Genomic DNA, 20447 nt, shown 5'->3' on the forward strand with positions numbered 1-20447 from the left:
GCTCCTTCACTCATGTTCTCCAGTGCGGACGCTGAGCCTGCCTGACACACAGCACTGTTGGACAAATCAACCCCATCAGCCAGCCAGTCACTGAGAACACTAATCATGAGCGCGTTCAAACACACACACACACACACACACACACACACACACATTCAGACCCACAGATAGATACTGTATGCTTGAATCATTGCACAATGAACTAAGTAAGCTTGACACGGATTGGGACGTCCTAGCCGGCTGCAGTCAGAGGTAGATCTTTACTTAGTGGATCCATAAACAGAATCAATAATAGATACTGGATCCTACAGGCTACTACAGTGGGTGGCATGGCTGATGTTAACATCCATCAAATATTGGTCATGGATTGAAAACCCACGCTACTGTGAGGTGTTTTGTTGTTTGTTCTGAGCGTGTGTGTGCATGTGTGTGCATGTGTGTGCATGTGTGTGTGTGTGTGTGTGTGTGTGTGTGTGTGATTTGTCTTTATCGGGTATAACCAAAAAAGTCCAGAAATATAAATCCCAAATATTTAGAACCTTCATGTCTTCTTGTTTGTCCCTTATACAATACTGGGACATGCATGCATACACATTTTTTTCTCAACAGTACAAATACATATGCTGAAACAATTGATTGTTTCATTTATGATCAACACAATTCTTAATTCTAATATCAATAGTTACAATGAACAAAATTATAAACTCAACACTTTTGTTTTTGCCCCCATTCAACATGAGCTGAACTCATAGATCTAAGACGTTCTCTATGTACACAAAGGGCATATTTCTCTGAAATATTGTTCACAAATCTGTCAAAATCTGTGTTAGTGAGCACTTCTCCTTTGCCGAGATAATCCATCCTAGGACTGAAACAATTCATCAATTAAATCGATTACTAAAATGCATCAACGCAAACTATATAACACACTGTTACGCATGGACATTTATTACTGTTGCACATCGCGCTTACGCTGTGTGAACACGACGTGATTATGATGGAGCCGTTTGCAAAGTGAAGGGACAGAAAATAGCGAGGGACAAAGAAGAAAATGTCCACATATGGGATTATTTCAAGATAAAAGAAAGCAATAACTCTGTAATGTCACAGTCTGTATACTGTAAAACACAATTTACGTCGCCTACCAACAGCATGATGGCACCTGGTCAGAAAGCACCCGGTGTTATGCCAGCGGACCACAAACAAGGTAACAGTAACAGCAACTTTAGCAGTTAACTGAAATTATGACTCATTGTTGAGTTGAAGGCTAGCCAAAGTAAGCCGCAGTCCTCAGCTGAAAATGTATAGACGTGTGTGTTTGTTGTTCACCTGGTTGGGCTGTGAGTTTGGGTTGTAACATCACAGTCATGAGTTAACTAGGTGTTGGGGAGCTGCACCTTAGTATAACTTGTATAGCACTCAGGAGATGTTTTTGTTGGTAAAGCAGTTGTCTGGTTGTTGGTCTGTTGATGTTGTTGGTCTGATGTTTACGGTATGACACTATAAATTTCAGACGAATAAATATTGATGAATCATTGAAATAATCTAAAGAAGCTTTGAGTACTAAAATCATTGTTAGCTCTAATCCATCCACCTCACAGGTGCGTCATATCAAGATGCTGATCAGACATCATGGGTATTTGCACATGTGTGCCATAGGCTGGCCACAATAAAAGGCCACTCGAAAATGTGCAGTTCCATCCCATAGCACAATGCCACAGATGTCGCAAGTTTTGAGGGAGCGTGCAATTGGCTGCAGGAATGTCCACCAGAGCTGTTGCCCGTGAATTGAATGTTCATTTCTCTACCATAAGCCGCCTCCAAAGGCGGTCCACGGAATTTGTCAGTACATCCAACTAGCCTCACAACCGCAGACCATGTGCAACCACACCAGCCCAGGACCTCCACATCCAGCATCTTCACCTCCAAGATCGTCTGAGACCAGCCACCTGGACAGCTGCTGCAAACATCAGTTTGCATAACCAAAGAATTTCTGCACAAACTGTCAGGAACCGTCTCAGGGAAGCTCATCTGTTTGCTCGTCGTCCTCATCGGGGTCTCAACCTGACTGCAACTTCGCACAGCCATTGAAGAGGAGTGGACCAACATTCCACAGGCCACAATCAACAACCTGATCAACTCTATGCAAAGGAGATATGTTGCACTGCGTGAGGCAGCCTTGTGGCACACGTGTGCAATACCCATGCTGTCTGACCAGCATCTTGACATGCTACACCTGTGAGGTGGATCGATTATCTCGCCAAAGGAGAAAGAGGCCTTTTGTGCACATAGAAAAAGTCTTAGATCTTTGAGTTCTTTGAGAATTATGGGGCAAAAACAAAAGTGTTGCGTTTATAATTTTGTTCAGTGTATATACACATCGACATATACTATATATAATTAAGAATGATTGATATATAACCTTGAACCTTGAATGTGCCCTTTCTTAAGTCTTTTTTGGACTATTGGTCCAACATTATTTTTCTATAAAATACTCATTGTAATAGACAATAATGCTTTTGTTTTTAGAACACCTACTCCTGTAAGGGCTCTGTACAAGGATGAATAATGCAAAGTTTCATGTCAGTCAGACTCATGGCCTCTGAGTTCTGGACATTAAATTTAGCATGCTGCTGTAGCACCAACTGTAAGGGCAATCACAGTTTGTAGGATGGAGCTGATGTGTTCATGTGTCATCTAGATTTGGTTACAGAAATGCACAATGCGTTTCCAAATAATGACAGATTACGTCAAATAAGTCATGCCTTTAAGAATTTTGCAACAGTTACAGGACATAATGTCTAACATTAAAAAAATCAAACAATAAACAACATCTTGTGTAAAACATATGCTGAAGGTTAAATGGGAAGTACTGTAAATTCAACACACCAAAAAATCTGCATATATATGTAATGAATTATGGAGTTACGAGCAAAAATGAAAAGTGCCACCTGGTTCTTTCCACGGCGAAGGCTAGTCCGTTTGTCTGGAATTGTGTAATAAAATTCAATAAAATTGGTTAAATAGCATTTCAGACTAAACATCCTCATCCTTTTTGTTGGTTAAAACTGCAATCATCCAAGTTCAGAGAAAAATCAACTACTCAAAAGTCTTTCTGAGGTTATTCTAAAGCATGATGTGGAGATTGAATCCCTGACACTGATACAGTATACTCTTCCTGACTTAATGCCCTCTTCTCGAGCGGAGGACAACTCCACAATTCAACTAGACCTTGAGACTCCAGACCGAGGTATACACTGACAGACATGACTACTAAAAAGGCTCTGTCTCAATTGCTTAACTGAATCTCTTCAATGATTGACCTTAGTTCAAAGCAGTGATGAAGAGTCCCTTAGCATGACAGTAGTGCTGCTGTATAACAGAAGTGCCGCAAAGCCTTCAAAGCATAATATCTAGACTGACTATGTTGCAACAGGAAATCTGAAATCCTGGGTACTGATGGACGTTAATGATACATGGATATCAATTTATTGTCATATGAAATGTGAATTCAATCTAAGATTGTCATGTTTAAGTGTCATTTCAAAGGTATTCATATACCATCATTACCAAATTCTGTCTCACTTGAATATTAAGGCTTGTAAAATCTTTGGGGATTGAATCAAAACAATTAAAAGGGTGAAACCTCCCAGAATGCACCTTTGTTACCACAAGACAAGATTTAAAACTCTGCAGTGCTTTACTGAAGGTTTAAGTGTTTGATTATGGCTATTCTATGTAACTGAATGGGAAGAGGACTAAGGTTAACATGGTTTTTAATATATTCACATCAAGCATGTTTGTAGAAGTTTATTCATGTTCATGTGCAAGATGGACTGTAAAAGTAGCTGCATTAAAAAAGGAATTCTCACCTCACCTACTGTCTTCTGTTGAAAGTTCAGCACTTCACCACACTGCAAAGTCCACCAGCCTTTCCACTGCCCTTGTGAGAGGAAGTAACCCTGTCACTCTTCTGTATTTGTGTATTTGTAATCCAAAAAAAAACAACCAAAAAATACATTCCAGACAAACAATGTACTACTAGCATTAACATAATGTAGCCACACCTATATACAATTAGAGTGTCCAAATAACCTCACCTGAACATCTTAGGACTGAAGGTGGAAACCTATACACACGTAAAAACGCCAGCCGCCACTGGATCTATACACAGGACTTTCTTGATGAACAGCAACACTTCTAACCGCTAATTAAACTATTCACTGTAATCACAGAATGACAACCATGACATGATCCTCCAACTTTAGAGGTAAGGATACTTTATACGCCAGAACTCCCTGTGTATTAATTAAAATAAGCAAAAAAGGGTAGCCTCATTCAATATGCTGTACACAGTATATTATGATAAGGAAACAAAAAAAGAGAACCCTGCAACTACGACTTGGATCAGCTGCAGACCTGGCTACTGCTGCTGATAAGAAGCTCCCATATGTAGTAAATATTGGAGTCAAACCAAAAATCACTTGCAATTATACGAGCTGGAAGCCAGAGCGATTACACAAACGAAATAGATTAATAAATTAAACAACTGAATCCCATGGTGGCTTTTTATTTCGTTAGTTAGCATCTACCTAGCATCAGCCTCAGGAACAAGTACAGCTACAGTATAAAATTCATTATGATACATTGTATGTCTCAAGTTTGACAACAAGTTCATCAAATACACTCAAATGGTGATCCCAGAAATACGGTATTATAAATCAAGACATGAAATACAGAAAAACGTTGTTGTTTTTACCTCTGTTAATATCCCCATAAAACAGTGAACCTTGAACTGCTCTCTACTACTACTTTTTGAGAATTACTCCCATTGTTTTCCAATTGAAAGAATGAAAAGATTTCATAAATCTTGATTTGGAGGGAAACAATTATGGCATGAAACTGGATATAATCGTTATTGGACCCAAGTATTTGAATAACTGTAAAATCTCATTACACGAGCCTATTGTACTATGATTTCCCTATTGTGTTACAGCAGGTAGTATTTCTATATTCAGTCAATGCATCCACAATTTCTCTAGATTTAGTCCGTTATTCCACATTTTTGTTCATGTCATGTGTTTTGGTTATATCCTTCAGTCGTTTCTTATTGATTCCTATGGATGAGGAATGCCTGAGCTCCCTTGCCCAGTGCTGTATCAGATTATCATGCTGCCCAACATATGATTGCAAAACCCAAGTATCACAATTCAAAACAACTCACTTGAAAGAAAAAGCAGATTTAAGGCACTGTGAAACGCACAAGCTCAAAAAGAGCCGCAGGTATTGTGATTTATTCTCTTTTGTTCCTTAATGTCTTTTTTAAAAATATATTTTGTTCACTGTTTCTATGTGTTTGTGTCCTTTTATTTGCTAAAAGAGCTTAAAAACTTGATGTGAAGATCCAAGAGATCTGTTGGTAACGCCTTTTACCTTTTAAAATCATCTTTCATTCAACTGCCTACCTCTGTCTTAAAAGTTGCCTGTGTGTCTACAGCTGATGTCTTTAAAAAATATATATATATTAATGACAAACTGCCATCACAAGTTAGAAGAGCCAAAACTGATTAGTTGCTTTTTTTTCTGAACATCTTACTCAACTTCAATTTAAGACGTCAAAGAGAAAATAAAGTAGGCCGCACATTTGAAAAGCTATAACTAGTTTTGGCAGAAGATGAATAGATTAATGTCCGTTGTGTTGCTGAATCAGCCTGATGGCTAGTTGACACAAGCTAAAAGCTAACAATTTCTTATAAAAACTATTTAAATGAGCTGAGACTATACTATATTTAAAAACAGATGTGGTTTTTTTTTGTTTAGAACCAGAGGGGAACAAACAGTTACAGCACAACAATTAACATACCTAGTTGTGCTATCTTATCTGTATAAAGAAAGAAAGAATTGTCACTGTTAGCAGTACAGCTAAGCACGTCCGAGTGCAATCTGCTACTTAGAGTGTAATCTGTAATTTTTCTGAAGAGAAGTTTGAGGCCAACACAGTCTATTTGACTATGCAAAATATAAAAGGACTTGCTCAGGGTCGACGAGCTCAAGCTGAATTATCACACAACTATGCAGTCCGCTCAGCTCAAAGTAGAGTATTAGCATCCTTCAGCGCATAGGCCTAGTTTTGGTTTTACTGTCCACTACTTCACTGCTTTAGTTCAGTCATATTATTCACATTAACACTGTCTCCACCAGCAAAAAAGCTCAGATAAACTCACTGTCCAGCACCACACGCCTGACAGATCAAGTTAGCTGGTGAACATGATGGAGCATTTAGCAGTTATAGAGACCATCTATTTCCTTCTAGAGCTGGTGGAGACCAAATTTAGAGCTAAAAGGAGGGTGAATATTGGACTTGCCTTCGTCTCATGGCCAAAAACACTAAATGTTAATGCTGTTTACTTTCTGCTAAATACTTGCTAGCATGTTCACTATAAGAATTTTAGCTGGTGATAGGTTGTCAGAATTGTGTTTACCGTAAAACTAGCCCGGGCTTTTATTTGCTAAAATCACTGAATTGACCCTGCCTTTATTCAGGACAGGTGTCCATATGGGACAGGCCTTTAATTCTTTTTGCACAAAACTGAAACTACAAATAAACTGTTTATTTATTTCAAACAGAATAATACTTAAAGAATTATCAAATAATATCAAATACACCTTATTTGATCCAGCTCTGACAGACACCTTATGCGCTTTTATTTTGAAGGAAGCAACCTAACGAAAACAACAACATGGTGCAGGATGAGAGAAGAAAAAGCAGACGAAGCAGAGCAATGGACTTCACATGACTCACAACTTGGATAAATTTTTCTGAAAAGCTGTTTTGATTCTTTTGATTGGTGGACCCTTACAGACTAAAGGAATATAAATAATCAAGGAACGGACATATTCAGACATAACGAAGTTAACGTGAGTCAGCAAGTTACACTGGTAAATCTAGAAGAATTAGACTTTGGGTCTTGTTGTTTCCGTTAAATAAACTTAACAGTGGTATTGTGGACAATCAAACGATGTTCAGCTTGTCCATATTGACAAATAGATCATACGTTTAAACATTATTTTTTGTATTAATGATCTAAGCAGCTTAGAAGCATCTTAGAAGCAGCTAAAGAGGGCGACCCGGGGGTTTATACATCCAAAGAACTTCTATAAAAACCAGACTAGGCATTTAATTGAGGCAGGCCTTTATTTGTCAAAATGTGTTCCCACACCACGCCAGTAAAGGAGGTAGGCGGCTATTTGGGATTCGGCTATTAATTGAATTTTTACGGTAATTGCTGTTTTGCTGCCCCCAAGTGGTCAAATAAATAAATAAATAAACACAATTATTAATGGAGTTTATCATCATTAGGGTTGGGCGATGTCTACAAAATGTCCATCAGACGATGTCTGCAATGAGACATTGGGATGGACGATGTCATCGCGGGGGCAGCAGTCGTCTTATGTGCATACATATGTTCTCGCACAAACCTCACTCGGAAAAATAAATGTTAGACTATTAACTTACGTTACAAGTCGCGGTCGTGGTGGATATTTTATGCAAGGAGCAGGTAAAGCAGCATTGAACACACAATGCAGATGGTGGTTTCAGTTGTTTGATAGGCTACGTCATTAATAAGCCAACGTACGGCTCACCTGCTGCTGTGATAACGGATCGCTGGTGGAAATATACGGAAAAAAGACGAGTTCTCAGGCTTTTTGGAGACTTTATAAAACCTACTGCTGATGGAGGAAATGGAGCAGACGGGGGGGGGGGTGCTTACCTGAGGTGTAGGTGTGTGTGAGTGTGTCAGAGTGTGGGGAGATGAGAACTCCGAGGCAGGTGCAAAGCATACTTAAGAACAATAATAAGAATGTTTGTGGTCATTAAAAGCTGCCTTCACAGGGTGGTATAATGTGAAAATTTGAGATTTGTTTTGCTGGGGGGGCGGGGTTTTACAATCACGATGCTGGCTGAACGTCGTGATGTTTGGCAGATGGACGATGGCATCGTCTATCAGCCCATCCCTAATCATCATCATGTTTGGGCTATGTTTGTTAAGTTGGCAAAATATCTTTCAGGGTTAAAGCAGTGTTTATGGGAAATGTGTAAACTCTGAGAAACACAAGACAACACTACAACACCAGTGAGCAGATACAGAGTCAGTCATTACAGAAATTATACCAATATTTTAAATACAAATTAATTTATAAGCTACATTACAAGTTGGCGTTAACACAAATTATTAGCTATCACCAACCTCAGTCCAAAAAAGTATAAGCTATACCTCCACAGTAGCCTTCAGAAACAAATAATGTAATAAAGCGGATTTGTCCTACAGCATCTGATGACAGTTAAGCAGAGTTGGACTGAAGCATCCACAGGATGCATGCCCCACATGCTGACGGCCTCCAACAGACAAACAGAAAGAGGAGAGAGAAACAGAGATGGAGGGAGGGATAGAAGGGAAAAACATGGAGGATAAACAAAAACAAACAGACATCAAGAGTCACTGAAGCAGTGTGTTAGAGCCACGTGAGGCAGCCCACCCTATGGAGAAAACAGCAGCTGGTGTGTATACTAACAGCCCTACCGGGCCTGTAGTCTAGTGGGCTGGGTGATGGAGGGAGATGCTAGGGGCTAAACGGGGTGAGCAGTTAAGCCTTGTTGGTTACAGTATTGGCAGGAAATGCAGGATATGGGAAAGGCAGTGAAGAGTTCTACAGTCCATCTTAAAATGACAAATACAGGGACTGATGGGTTCCAGTTTATTATAACTTGGACCTCATTTTATAGTTTTGGCCACCATTTCTATAGGTAAGAAAAACAATGTATTCACCAAGTTAATTGCTAATATTTTGGAATGTGGCAACATCCCTTTAAAGCCAGGTGGGGAAAGAAACAGGACAGATGATCATACAGGTTTTAAATAAACCTCCATGTTAATATCACATTCTGCCAGAAACAAATCAATGCTGTACACAGAAACGTGATTATTTTCCAAAAAAGCCAAAAGAGATATGTCGTCAGTCATAAGGAGGTAAACAAAGCACACCAAGGCACTCATACCACCAAAAAAAAGCAAGGACACAAACTAATACTAAACAAGAATACGAATACAACCAAAAATTATACAAGAAAATACCAAAAAGGAGAAACATAATTCCAAGAAAGAAAGAAAAGAAATAACTGTACACACAAGGAAACAGGGCAACAAATTATGAAAATAAGACAATAAATATACCACATTAGAATCAACTTTGGATTAAGGTAACCTGAGTGTAATTGGCTTATCTAATAATTTCACAGTAAATGAATCATATATTACATGAAATGGTGATTATTAAAGGGTATAACATATTTTTAACTGATGATACAATTAGGACTGCAATTATTACTAATTATAATTACTACATTATTTTCAATAATGAATACTGTACTGATAACTTTGTTGATGAAGTGATTCATTGTTTAGTCATTATATGTTTAAAAAGGTTTTTTTATATGCCAATTGCTTGTTTTTCTTGACAGTCAAAAAGCAAAACATATTCAATGTGTTATCGTATATGACAAAGAAAAGCATCAAAATGATTTAAATGATTAAGAAATAATTGAAAGATTGACAATTAATTTTATGTCAATCAACGAATCAGTGAATTGTTTCAGCTCATGAAACATAATTATAATATTGTGTCATGAAATGTGAATGTAACAACTTAGTAGATGTTGTTACTATATCATAAGTAAATCTATTCAGGCACTTAAAACGTGCTGTACTGTAAATGCGTCAATGTGATGTTATTATGTGGGAATTAGCTGAGAATTATATATACACCGGTTTACTGCATTATACCCACGTACAAAGTTATTACATTCCAAGTCCAAGTTGCTACAGACTTGCTACACTTATTTATGAGTCCAATTCAATTAAAAACTAGCAACCAAAATAAAATTCAATCTGCAACAGAAATCCATCTGTGATAAACGATTCTCCTTTCACATAAAAACAATCCAATATTTTAAAGTTAAAACGCAAGTCCGCTGCCACATTACGCAGGTTTGGACTGGTTTCGGTGTTTTCTTCAAAACGTTCTTTCTCAGCTTCTCACTTTGGGTAAGAAATGAAGCAGAAGATACTTACAAGAACAGCAGTAACTGACAAACACGTCACCAAAGTCCACCCACAAAGCTTATAAAAAACAGCCACTTCATAAAGCCTGGTTTACTTTCACTAATTTTTCTCTAAGATCTTTTAAACTCATTCCAAACAAAACCTTCCAAATACTCCATATCACCAAAAGCATTGTGTATGAGTGTGTCTGTGTGCTTCTACCACCACTCCCTGCTTTCGTCCACCATCTTCCTTTATCTTCTTTATCTCTCTCCCCCAACTCTCTCTCCATTTCAATATTGAAGAGAGTTTTATTAAGGGCTAGACTCGGGTGTGCTGAGGCGCTCTCAGTAATTTTCCTACAAAGTGCTTTAATCCATCACACGGCCAACATGTGGCCTTTGCAGCCATACATCATCTCAGCCCAGAGAGAGAGAAGAAGTAAAAGAGAGGAGAATGGTAGCATAATTTCTACTCTCCTCCTCCCCCTCCTCCTCACGCCCTTCTTCTTCTTCTTCTTCTCTACCTTTCCACCTCCCACCACAGTTTCCCACCTGGGATAGGAACCGCATCTTCTGCACATATTCCTCAGTCAAGTCCTCTCTCCATTTACAAATGAGAGTGAGGCATGAGGGAGGGGGGTTAAGCAAAGAGAGGGAGCGAAAATGAAAGAGATGGAGATAGGCGTGAGTGAATGAGTGTTTGAGGGAGAGAGTGAGAAAGAAAGAGATAAGGAAAATGGAGAAAAGCTTACTGGAATGAATTAAAATTGGGGACAAAAGCGGAGGAGAGGAAGTCAGAGTGTGTGTGTGTGTGTGGGGGGGGGGGGGGGGGGCCATGCACGCGCAGTCGCGCACACAAGGTGTGTGCATCTGTACTTGCATGAGGAAATAGAAATAGGCAGAGAAGGAGTGAAGATGGGGGAGAGAAAAAAAAAGCCCGCATTTCCCAGCATGCAGCTGCTGTAGTGTTGCCCTCTGTGTTGCCCCCGGCCAACACCTGCCTCCATTTCGCTCCCTCCGCCCTCCTCGCGCTGAGGAGCAGCGGTGAACTCTGGGCCCCCGGACTAATGGAATGGGCCCTCTCTCCCAACCATTAGAGGATTGCTGTCCCTTTTCGCGCCCCTGGGTGCCCTACGGTACAGAAAAGGTAGAGGAAGGGGCGAGGGAGAGGATGGTGGCACATCAGACTTTTTTGTGTGGCCGCACACACACACACCTGACCATAACATAACAGCCCGGAGTAATCCAGCCAGAGGAAGGCTTGACATAGCTTAGCATCTGACTGAGGCCATTTCTGAGAGGATATTAGAAATACTGAATTGGGTGCAGCGCTATGAGGTTTCAGAGAAGCAGCTCTCTGAATGTGTACGACAGCGGCCTCGGCTGATCGTGAAGCGTTTGTGTGATTTCATTTAGCCAGTAAATCCAGTGCTCTACCTCAATTACATCTGCTTTACTCGGATGGAAAACACACCTCGCGTGTACAGAGGGGAGGAGAGGGGTGGGACGGGGGAAGCATGGAGCGGACTGGGGATTGAATCTCTCGATGAGCTGATAGCACATTCGCAGACAGCAAGCCAAGCTGTGCCGCAGTAATGTTATGCTAATGATATGGAAATGATATGGTAATCTGCCAGCAGTATTCCACCTCACTGGAGAGAAGGAGAATCTGGTAGGCCTTTCACCATTGGTTTGAGACCAGGGACTTCCTGGTGTCAGAGTTCAAGACAAAAACCCTGCACACACACACACACACACACAGCACTTAATTCTTGAAGCAGTGTTCTCAGCTAAAATAAAAACAATGCAATGCATAGACTTAATCTGGCTCTAATCGGATTTGCAAACTCATAAGTAAGCAAGAAATAATACTTGTAAACAAACTAGTATCATGTGATGTAACTTAAATCTAGGTCGGCTGTATTGTAAGTAAGCCTGCAAGCTGAGACTTTGTTTTTGTTTTTTTTATCAGCATGTAATATCAAGTCGCTGTGCTGTTGTTGTGTGCCGGCATAAAGTGAAACAGAAAATCATCTATTTCAGATTGTGATCAGGTTCTTTTTTTCTTTGTCATTGTGTGTGAAACTGTGCACCTGTAATGGCTGTCATTACCTGCCTAGTCAGAGCATCTCTTTCTCTCTGGCTCGTAATGATTGCATTACACTGCCACAGCCTTGGTTGGAGATGAGACTCGCCATTGTATGACAGTAATCTTTTGAATCCACGTCAGCACTGCCACACAGCCGTAATAATTACAAGCAAGAGCTTCCTGGGTGCACTGAATTTGTTGTGTTTGGTTCTATATTAAAATTTTGCTACAGTTCACGGCATCTTATCTTATTGGCAATAAGCCGATTTACCCTCTAATGTAAAGGAATGTTGGCAATCTATAAGCCATCTCTAAAGTCTAAAAGAAGTGAAAGATAAAATGTGGATACATAAACTGGATCTCTTTGACACATTTAAAAATCATAAAGACTGACAGGGAAGGCTTCAGTGCATCTGCTACCAAAGAGGCACCTGCAAAAAGCAAGTACAGTGCATCACAGCAAACCTGTCCGTGTGGCATAAAGACATCATCTCAGATATTTTGCTTTGTTTTTCTTTGTATTGTACAGTTGCAAAATGGATATGTCAAGTCTGCACAATGGAGAGATGCGATGACATTTCCTTGGATGCTGTACACTAAATCAAAGAGACCAACAGTATGTTGAGTGCCAGCATGGAGACATTTGATTCCCATTCCACTCATGCAGCATTACCGCTGGAATGCCAGCAGACATCACAGTCCTCCCCAGCTGGCGATGGGCTTGTCAGACTTTTTATTCCACTTCAGTGTTTTCAAAAAATAAATAAATAAATAAATCTCACAGCAAATTGTGAAGTTCCGGCTTCTTCTTGATATTACGGTATTTACAATAGGTTTGACTTAACAAAGGCGATTTTGTGTCAGTGACATTTAGCGTCAGCCTCTGGCGACAGACAGGTAAGAGAAGCCAGTCAGCGGATTGGACCTGGGAGGGGGGTTCGTGAAAGTGGGGGTTGTCTGAGGCTCTTCTCAGGATACGGTGGTGCTGGGTTGGACGCCTTATTATCCTCAACAATAGACTACTACAGAATAACACCACATCATCCTATCACTTATTTCGACATTGCTCCAAGATTGTATGTTTTACAAACATAAAACCAGTTATTGCACAATGTGTTTCATAGCACCGTGTATATACATAAATATAGTCAATGGGAAAATGTGTTTGCTTTTGTTTTGGTCATTACAAGTGGTCAAGGGGGCTACCAGTGGTGTGTAAAAGAGCAGAAAACAATGCAGGAAGAGGAGCAGGGGTGTTTGTGTGCGTGCATAAGGGACAATGAGAGAGAGACAGGCAGAGAGGAAGACAGCAACGGGGGTGGACTGTCCAATACACTCCTGATAAAGGTCAAAGAGATGTTTTATTCATGATCCAGGCAACAGCAGCAGAGGCAGAGGCAGCGGGGCCAAGGTTGAAATGAGCTCGGGTCCCTGTTCCCTGGAGCCAAGGCCGCACACAGCCTCTCACCAGGCCGGCGGACACTCCCCCCTAACTCTTATCAAAAATGTCAAAACACACACCTTCCATATTACTTATCAATAACTCCAAATCAAAGTTTATTGATTGTCTGCCGTGAGCAAAATCGATGGAGGTATGTACATCTGCTGCTAAAGAACAAAGTAATGCACTTTAAATGAATGAAGTGCAACAAAAACCTCTTCTGGGAAGTCTCAAGACTGTAGGTGTGATGTAATCATATTTTCTCAGATCTCCCACCTGTAGGGGAGTATCTGGAACCAATTATAAACAGAACTATGAAGATGAAAAACATAATATCTGAAAAATTCAAGATATCCACTATTTTGCATGAACTGTTAAATCTGACCGTCCACATGCTATTTAATGCATTAGCATTATGGATCGTCCTCACTGTGTTTAAGGTCAGGCACGGCATCTGGGTGCTTTACTATCTGAAATGTTCATGATGGATTGTTCACACCATCTTTTCAATCAAATAGTACATTTTACCCTAAGAATCTGTGTTTATTAGCCAGTCTTTACATTGAAAATGAGAATTGAAATTCTGAACCTAAATATAACAGAGCAACGCAGAAATGGATGTCAATTCATACGGGCTCTTTTTTCAAATCTTTCTGACTGTCTGACTCTCTTTCATAAAAGAGAATCAGAAGAAGTTCATTTCAAAAATATCTTATGCCCTTGAACCGCCTCTTTGAACTCGCCCTTACAAAAAAGCAGAACTACCGCATGCCACCTAACCAAGACCCGCTCCGAGCCCTTATTTCTTATTGCTATTTTTTTTTTTTTTGAGGGAGCTGACACACTTTCAAACTCAACAACCAAAGTAACCTTTAAAGTATTGATGTGGATAAGTCAAATCTAGTCTTCTGACAAATGGAAAGATTTCAGCATGACAGATTAAAACCCAGGCAAATAGGTAAAGACCCAATCATCTCCAAAGACATTCAACTGGAGCTATTTCCACATATAAGAGTTTCTCACAGGCATAAACGAAGGTCGGCTAGATAGAAATGTGCGTATATGTGTATGTGTGTGCCTTCCTGGTTGTATATATCTGTCTTTTCATATGTGTGTGTGTGTGTGTGTGTGTATTTGTACAGCCTACCCTATGTGTCTTTGATCAGATATGAAATATTCAGAAAGGCTGCTGTAATTTGATGAAAGTCAGATATCCCTCAAACAGGAAACAGAAGTCAGCACTTTGGCAGCTCTTAAAAAAAAAAAGGCCCTCAGTAACCGGATTTAGAAAACATCAATTGCATCCATAGGTGCAGGTAACAACAGGGGCTTTAAACGTGCACTGACCCGTTGGATGAACTCCAGTCCGTGCTGCTTGGCCAGGGCTCTGGCAGCTCTGATGCCGCCATCCTTCTGAACGGCATAGTAGACATGGCGGTTGGTCCCACTATGCCCCTCTGTGGTAACTAGTTTCCTCTGCAGCAGGATGCCAACCACCAGCAATACTGCACTGAACATGGAGCCTTTAAAAAGAAGATATATGATAAAATGATTGATTGCCGGTCAAATTGTAACATTTTACAAATCTATGTCGATTATGTATGTTTTAGGACAATGTGTGAGTCTTAGCCCACACCGCTACACTTCATAATGCTGTTTTTGTTTTGTCTTCCAAAAGAAGTGTCACACCCTAACGAATGCCTTCATGTTCGATTAATCTGCAGGTTATTTTCCTGATTAAATAATTTGTCTATAAAAATTCAGAAAAGAGTGAAAGGTATTCAAATAGCATGTTTGTATGACAAAGAAAAGCATCAAATTCTCACATTTAAAAAACTGGAACCAGCGAATGTTTGGCTTGAAAAAAAGACTATTACTATAATCCAAAAAGTCGCCCATCATTTTTTTGTCAAATGATATGTAACAGGATTTAATATCCCGCTGGATATGTTCACTCTCCATTGGTCATTTATGATGGTCTAACAACTGACATAAATATCTATATTAGAAAAACACAAACAGCTACAGTTTAAAATATTACCATAACACTCCAAATACCATCTAACTACACAAATGAGTTTATAGAGTGTGGGATTTAGCATCTCGGCACGGAGTATTGAACATTGGCAATTGTGAAACAATTTGCCCACAGCCACCTCCTCTGTACTTTTGCATGAAATCCACAGTGGCTGCCACCTACAGCATGTGAACCACCCACCTGTAGCCACAGAGAGCGAAACGTCCAGGAGAAATCTTTCACCCAGTGCGATGAAAGCTAGAACTCTGGCATCGGGGGCCCCAAGTGAGACAACACACTCTCTCCAGTTCCCAACCCACACGTTTAATCTCCTGGCCTTGATGCAAATGCTTCTGAGAGCAGAAAAACAGTGGCACTCTCATTGTGTGAACTAACTTCCCTCTTTAAGCAAAACAGGAACTTTATCAGTCCTTTCTTTATGCCTGCGCTCGCCTGAAAATGACGACAGAACAAAAAAGTTGTCACCTCACTCTTCTCGGTATCTACTCGACAAGAAAAAGCACCCAGTATTGACATGCAGTATTGACATGCTTAACCTCCCACTACTTCCCCCCAGATTTTGCAACTAACATTTATTGCTGATCCATGATGTTGGTCAATGTGTTGAATATACATAAGTAAATACAGAATGCAATTAGGAAAGCAGTTGTGTAAATTGTTGATCAGTTGTTTCCCACATACTACCCATACACACAGCTCCTAAACACTGAGAGACTGCATCTTAATAAAGCTGCAACTATTGTCACGTATGACTTTCTGTTGTCATTCTCTCTGTCTGTACACACAACTTCTATTGCTTGTCTGTCCATCCTGGCAGAAGGATCCCTCCTGCGTTGCTCTTCTAGAGGTGTCTTCCATTTTTCAATTTTTTTGGTGGAGGGGATTTTTTCTCATTCAAACCAAGGGTCTAAAGACAGAGGGTGCTGTACAGATTGTAAAGCCCCTTGAGGCAAATTGAGATATTGGGCTATAAAAATAAAACGGATCCACAGAAACTATATCTGCAACTATGTTGATTATTGTAGATTAATTGAGAAAATGATCAACAGATTCATTGACAATGAAAATAACTGATAGTTGCAGGCCTACATCTAATCATTAATGTGGAATCTCTACTTAGGTTTATTTGGGCCATTTCGCACCCCAACTACTCCCACTGACATATAATAAAACTCCAAACTAGAAGATTAAGATCTCTCACTCTATAAAATTCTGTCTGTAACTTTATCTGACTTCCCTTCAGAAGCGAAGTGCCTCTTCCTGCAGCATTTCTCCCCCAAACAACAAACAGTACAGCTGACCACCGTTTAAAGTCTATAGCACCATTCAGCACCAATCTCCCAAGCCACTGATTGAAATCAATAATTTAGCTTGGGGCCCGGGCCCCAGTCAATCCCACTGAGGTGCAGGGCCAGCAGCGTACACCCCACCCAGCGAGGAGCGGGCCTCGGGCAGAGACGAAGGAGACAGGGAGAGAGAGGAAGGGAGAAAGGGAGAGCACGAGACTGGAGTACAGGAGAGCCACGTTGAACAGTGTCAGGGCTGCAGGGCCTACTGGGACGCTGATAAAGTACCTGACCATTTTTATAGACAAACTACTTATTTCCGTCCTCATATCGCTTGGGAAGACTGATAACTTTATATTCCTCTCAGGCAGACGAATGAAAGGAGGTGGTGGTGGGGGGAGGGGGGGTGGCTTTCAGGAGTTTAATTGATCAAACTGCACTCGCCCCTGTACAATGCAGAGATCTTTTAGAAAGCAGACCCAATGAAAAAAGAGAACGTAACTCATTATGCAAAGTCATTACAGGCCTCTGACTATACTCCTTAAAGTAGGGGAGTTAATGGTGGAATTGTATCGTACAGGATTTCCAGAGGTCAAACTACCGGTCATAGGATAACATTATTTTACAATGTCCAGATTATTAATCCGACCAAATTTATTGATGGCTGTTATTTAAGTCAAATTTAAATACCATGACTATTTAAGTGTCTGACACCAGTAAAACCTTTTTAGTTTAACCATTTCAGTACTGTTCACAGGACAATATCGAAGGGCGCATTGGAGCCAAGCAGTACAAGTCTCTATGTTAGCAAACGTTCACCATAGAACAGAACTTTATTGTCCCACCAGAGTGAGACTGTGCCTTTGTCTCACCAATCAAGCCAGTACTGTGTTTATTGTCAGCAAAAATAATTATCACAACAAACATCACAAATCATCATCAATGTGCAAAAGCTGATGCAAGTAATTGAATTCTCCCAGTGTGGTGATAATTGCCCGGAAGGCATGGATATTCAGAGTAGAGGGGATGTTCAGTGTCATTCACCATATACAAAGCGCCCCTGTATACAGCAACCTTATACAGTGCATCTAATGATTTTTGTCATCGTCCTACAGTTTTCTCTCTCTCTCTTTTAAAAGGAGGTATGCATCGTTTGTTTAGTAACTGGTGTACAAGCCACTCCATACTAACACAGCAAAAATGGCTAATTTAGAATTTGTATTGGTATAAGTACAATGTTAGCAGCGGGAGTGGGGTGGGGGGTAATGCGTGAATGATCCCAAGTCAGAATAAAAATGTGAGATGTTCCCATTTTATATATCCTGTAGACATTGCAGAAATGTAGCATTATCCGCCACCAGCAGCTGTTCTGTGACCCTCTTGCGGGTCAGGGATGAGAGGCTAAAGAAAGGCGATATTACAGGTGTTATTAGTCAGATCAGACCTCCACTCATGGCTGTTTACAGACTGTGCTTGATTAACATTTCCGTGACTCTATGTTAACTGTTTTAGGGCAGGACAACTAACACCTTTTTGGTGTGGAATATATTGAGTTTGGTGGCTTCAGTAAATGGGCCTTTTTCGCAGTCCACCAATCAGGAGATAAAGGAAACTACACATGCACTGGCTGGTGTAGTTTAATGAAAAGGGAAATTGGTAAGTAGTAAAGTAAAATGGGAAATGTTGCTTAGGTTAAAGTATAATGTACACAAAATATTTCATATAATGCATTTGAATTTCATATACATATATATTTAAAAGCTTTAATTATTTTAAAAAACTGCATTATTTATTGAAGCATTTAATTTATTTTATATTTAACTTGTCTGATAACCTTTCACTATCGTTCGTCAATTTCAGGGCTGCATAGCATGCACAGGTGTAACGAATACTACCAACAATGGTTGGATTCCATTTAGGTTGGCAAGGTCCTGGGTTTGTGCATGTTGGCTCACTGGCATGGCTCACCAGAGCACTGTTAATATTATTACTTACACATCACCTATGCCCAATTCAAAATATCAAATGATGAATATGACTACCCTGAGCATAGCTCCACCCACCTACAACCTGTTTTAGGTCTTTTCAGGCAGGAGTGGGAAACACCTGTATGGGTGTATCTTTGTGAATGTTGTTTTATTTTACAGTGGAGCAAAATTTCAACAGATGTTGCTTCTGTGTATGTATGTTGGAAGTTACCCATATGTTGACTACAGTTTTTCTTGAAACACAGTTCATTAAGTTTATCAGGCTGCAAGTAATCACAACACCTTGTTATTACCTTAGCATAAGTCCAATTGCATCCATTATAGGTCATATACTGGTGATCATGCAAATTGATGGGGAGGATTACTAGTTAGTGCATCCAGACATCTGTCTGACTCAAGTTTCCCGTCATCAAATTGTTACTCCTGAGTTTTGAATTGTGGTTTTCACACACAAGAAAATCCAACCTGGTTTAGTGCATCCAAGCCTGGAAACGAGGCTACATTTGAGGGCGAGGGGAGGGGAGATGAAACAGGTTCAAATCCGACTCCGTCCATGTACTACAGTGCCTAGAAAGGATTGAATGTGTTTGCAAAAAAAAAAAAAAAAGCATTTACCTTCCCCATCCAGAGCCTTCACACAGACGGACTGGCTCCTGTTGAAAGCAGAGAGCGGGAGGTCGAAGCATCGTAAAGAACAAATCTCCCGACGCGTCCATTTTTATTGTCTCCACTGACTCCTGCTAGCCTGATAAAACGTGCAAATTAGAGCATGCAAAGCACCGCATCTATCGTGCATCTCCTCACTGGACAAGTCAAACGTGCAGAAATAACGAACAGTAAGTCGACAAAACGAGCACATCCACGGCGTGTCTGCGGAAGGGGGGGATTTTGTAAAGATGTGAGAATGCATTAGAATGCAAGAAATGGTGTGATGGCGAGAGGGACTGTTGGGAGAGACAGATCTGCATATGGAAATTAGGGTTAGCGAGGATAAAATTCTACTTATACCTCTGCATCATTTTGTAAAAATTTGGGCGGGATCCCTGTAGTGAGAGTGACATTGGACAATAGTGACTTTGACACTTTGACATAGCTGAAGGGGACAAGAAGTGACTTTGACATCGTCTATAGAAAAGGCATGGCACGGGGCAGGTGCTCTGGTTCAATGTATGCAAAGACATGTTTAATGATAATAATTTAGACATATTGAGCAGCAGTAATAGTCGCGTGTGTTTCGTCTAAGGCATATGTCTGATATAGTTGGTGTAAATTGAACCTGTATGTGTTAACAAAGTCCAAAGAGAACATTTTAAACTAATTAAATTACTTTCAAGTCTCACGAGGGTGACAACTGAGTTCAACGCTGTCATTTAATTTGCTCTTATACTGACCTCTCGAGAAATAAAGAAACTGATTCAGGCACGAATCTACTGGACAAACGGACAGTCAGCAACCCACTTCACCGGGAGAAATAAAGCGACGGAGGAACGTGCTGCAGTGAGA

At 40.2% G+C, this 20447-nt stretch overlaps 1 protein-coding gene across 4 annotated transcripts in view; it reads right to left on the reverse strand.

Annotated features, from left to right (window-relative positions):
- Positions 1 to 20441, reverse strand: part of LOC123968423 (furin-like protease kpc-1) — a 194204-nt gene extending 173763 nt beyond the window's left edge. For 3 of the 4 annotated variants that reach the window (XR_006824457.1, XM_046045178.1, XM_046045177.1), the window contains exons 1-3: positions 20336 to 20441; positions 19560 to 19689; positions 14980 to 15155 (exon numbers count right to left, since the gene is read on the reverse strand). Coding sequence is in view for 3 of the 4 variants with exons in the window: in XM_046045178.1 (XP_045901134.1) it covers positions 14980 to 15150 (171 nt within the window). In the remaining variant the exon portion in view is untranslated. The remainder of the gene's footprint in view (positions 1 to 14979; positions 15156 to 19559; positions 19690 to 20335) is intronic. The other variant, XM_046045179.1, reaches the window with a different exon arrangement.
- Positions 20442 to 20447: the final 6 nt, after the last annotated feature.

Source organism: Micropterus dolomieu, linkage group LG03, assembly GCF_021292245.1.
Source record: "Micropterus dolomieu isolate WLL.071019.BEF.003 ecotype Adirondacks linkage group LG03, ASM2129224v1, whole genome shotgun sequence".
NCBI classification, from domain to species: Eukaryota; Metazoa; Chordata; class Actinopteri; order Centrarchiformes; family Centrarchidae; genus Micropterus; species Micropterus dolomieu.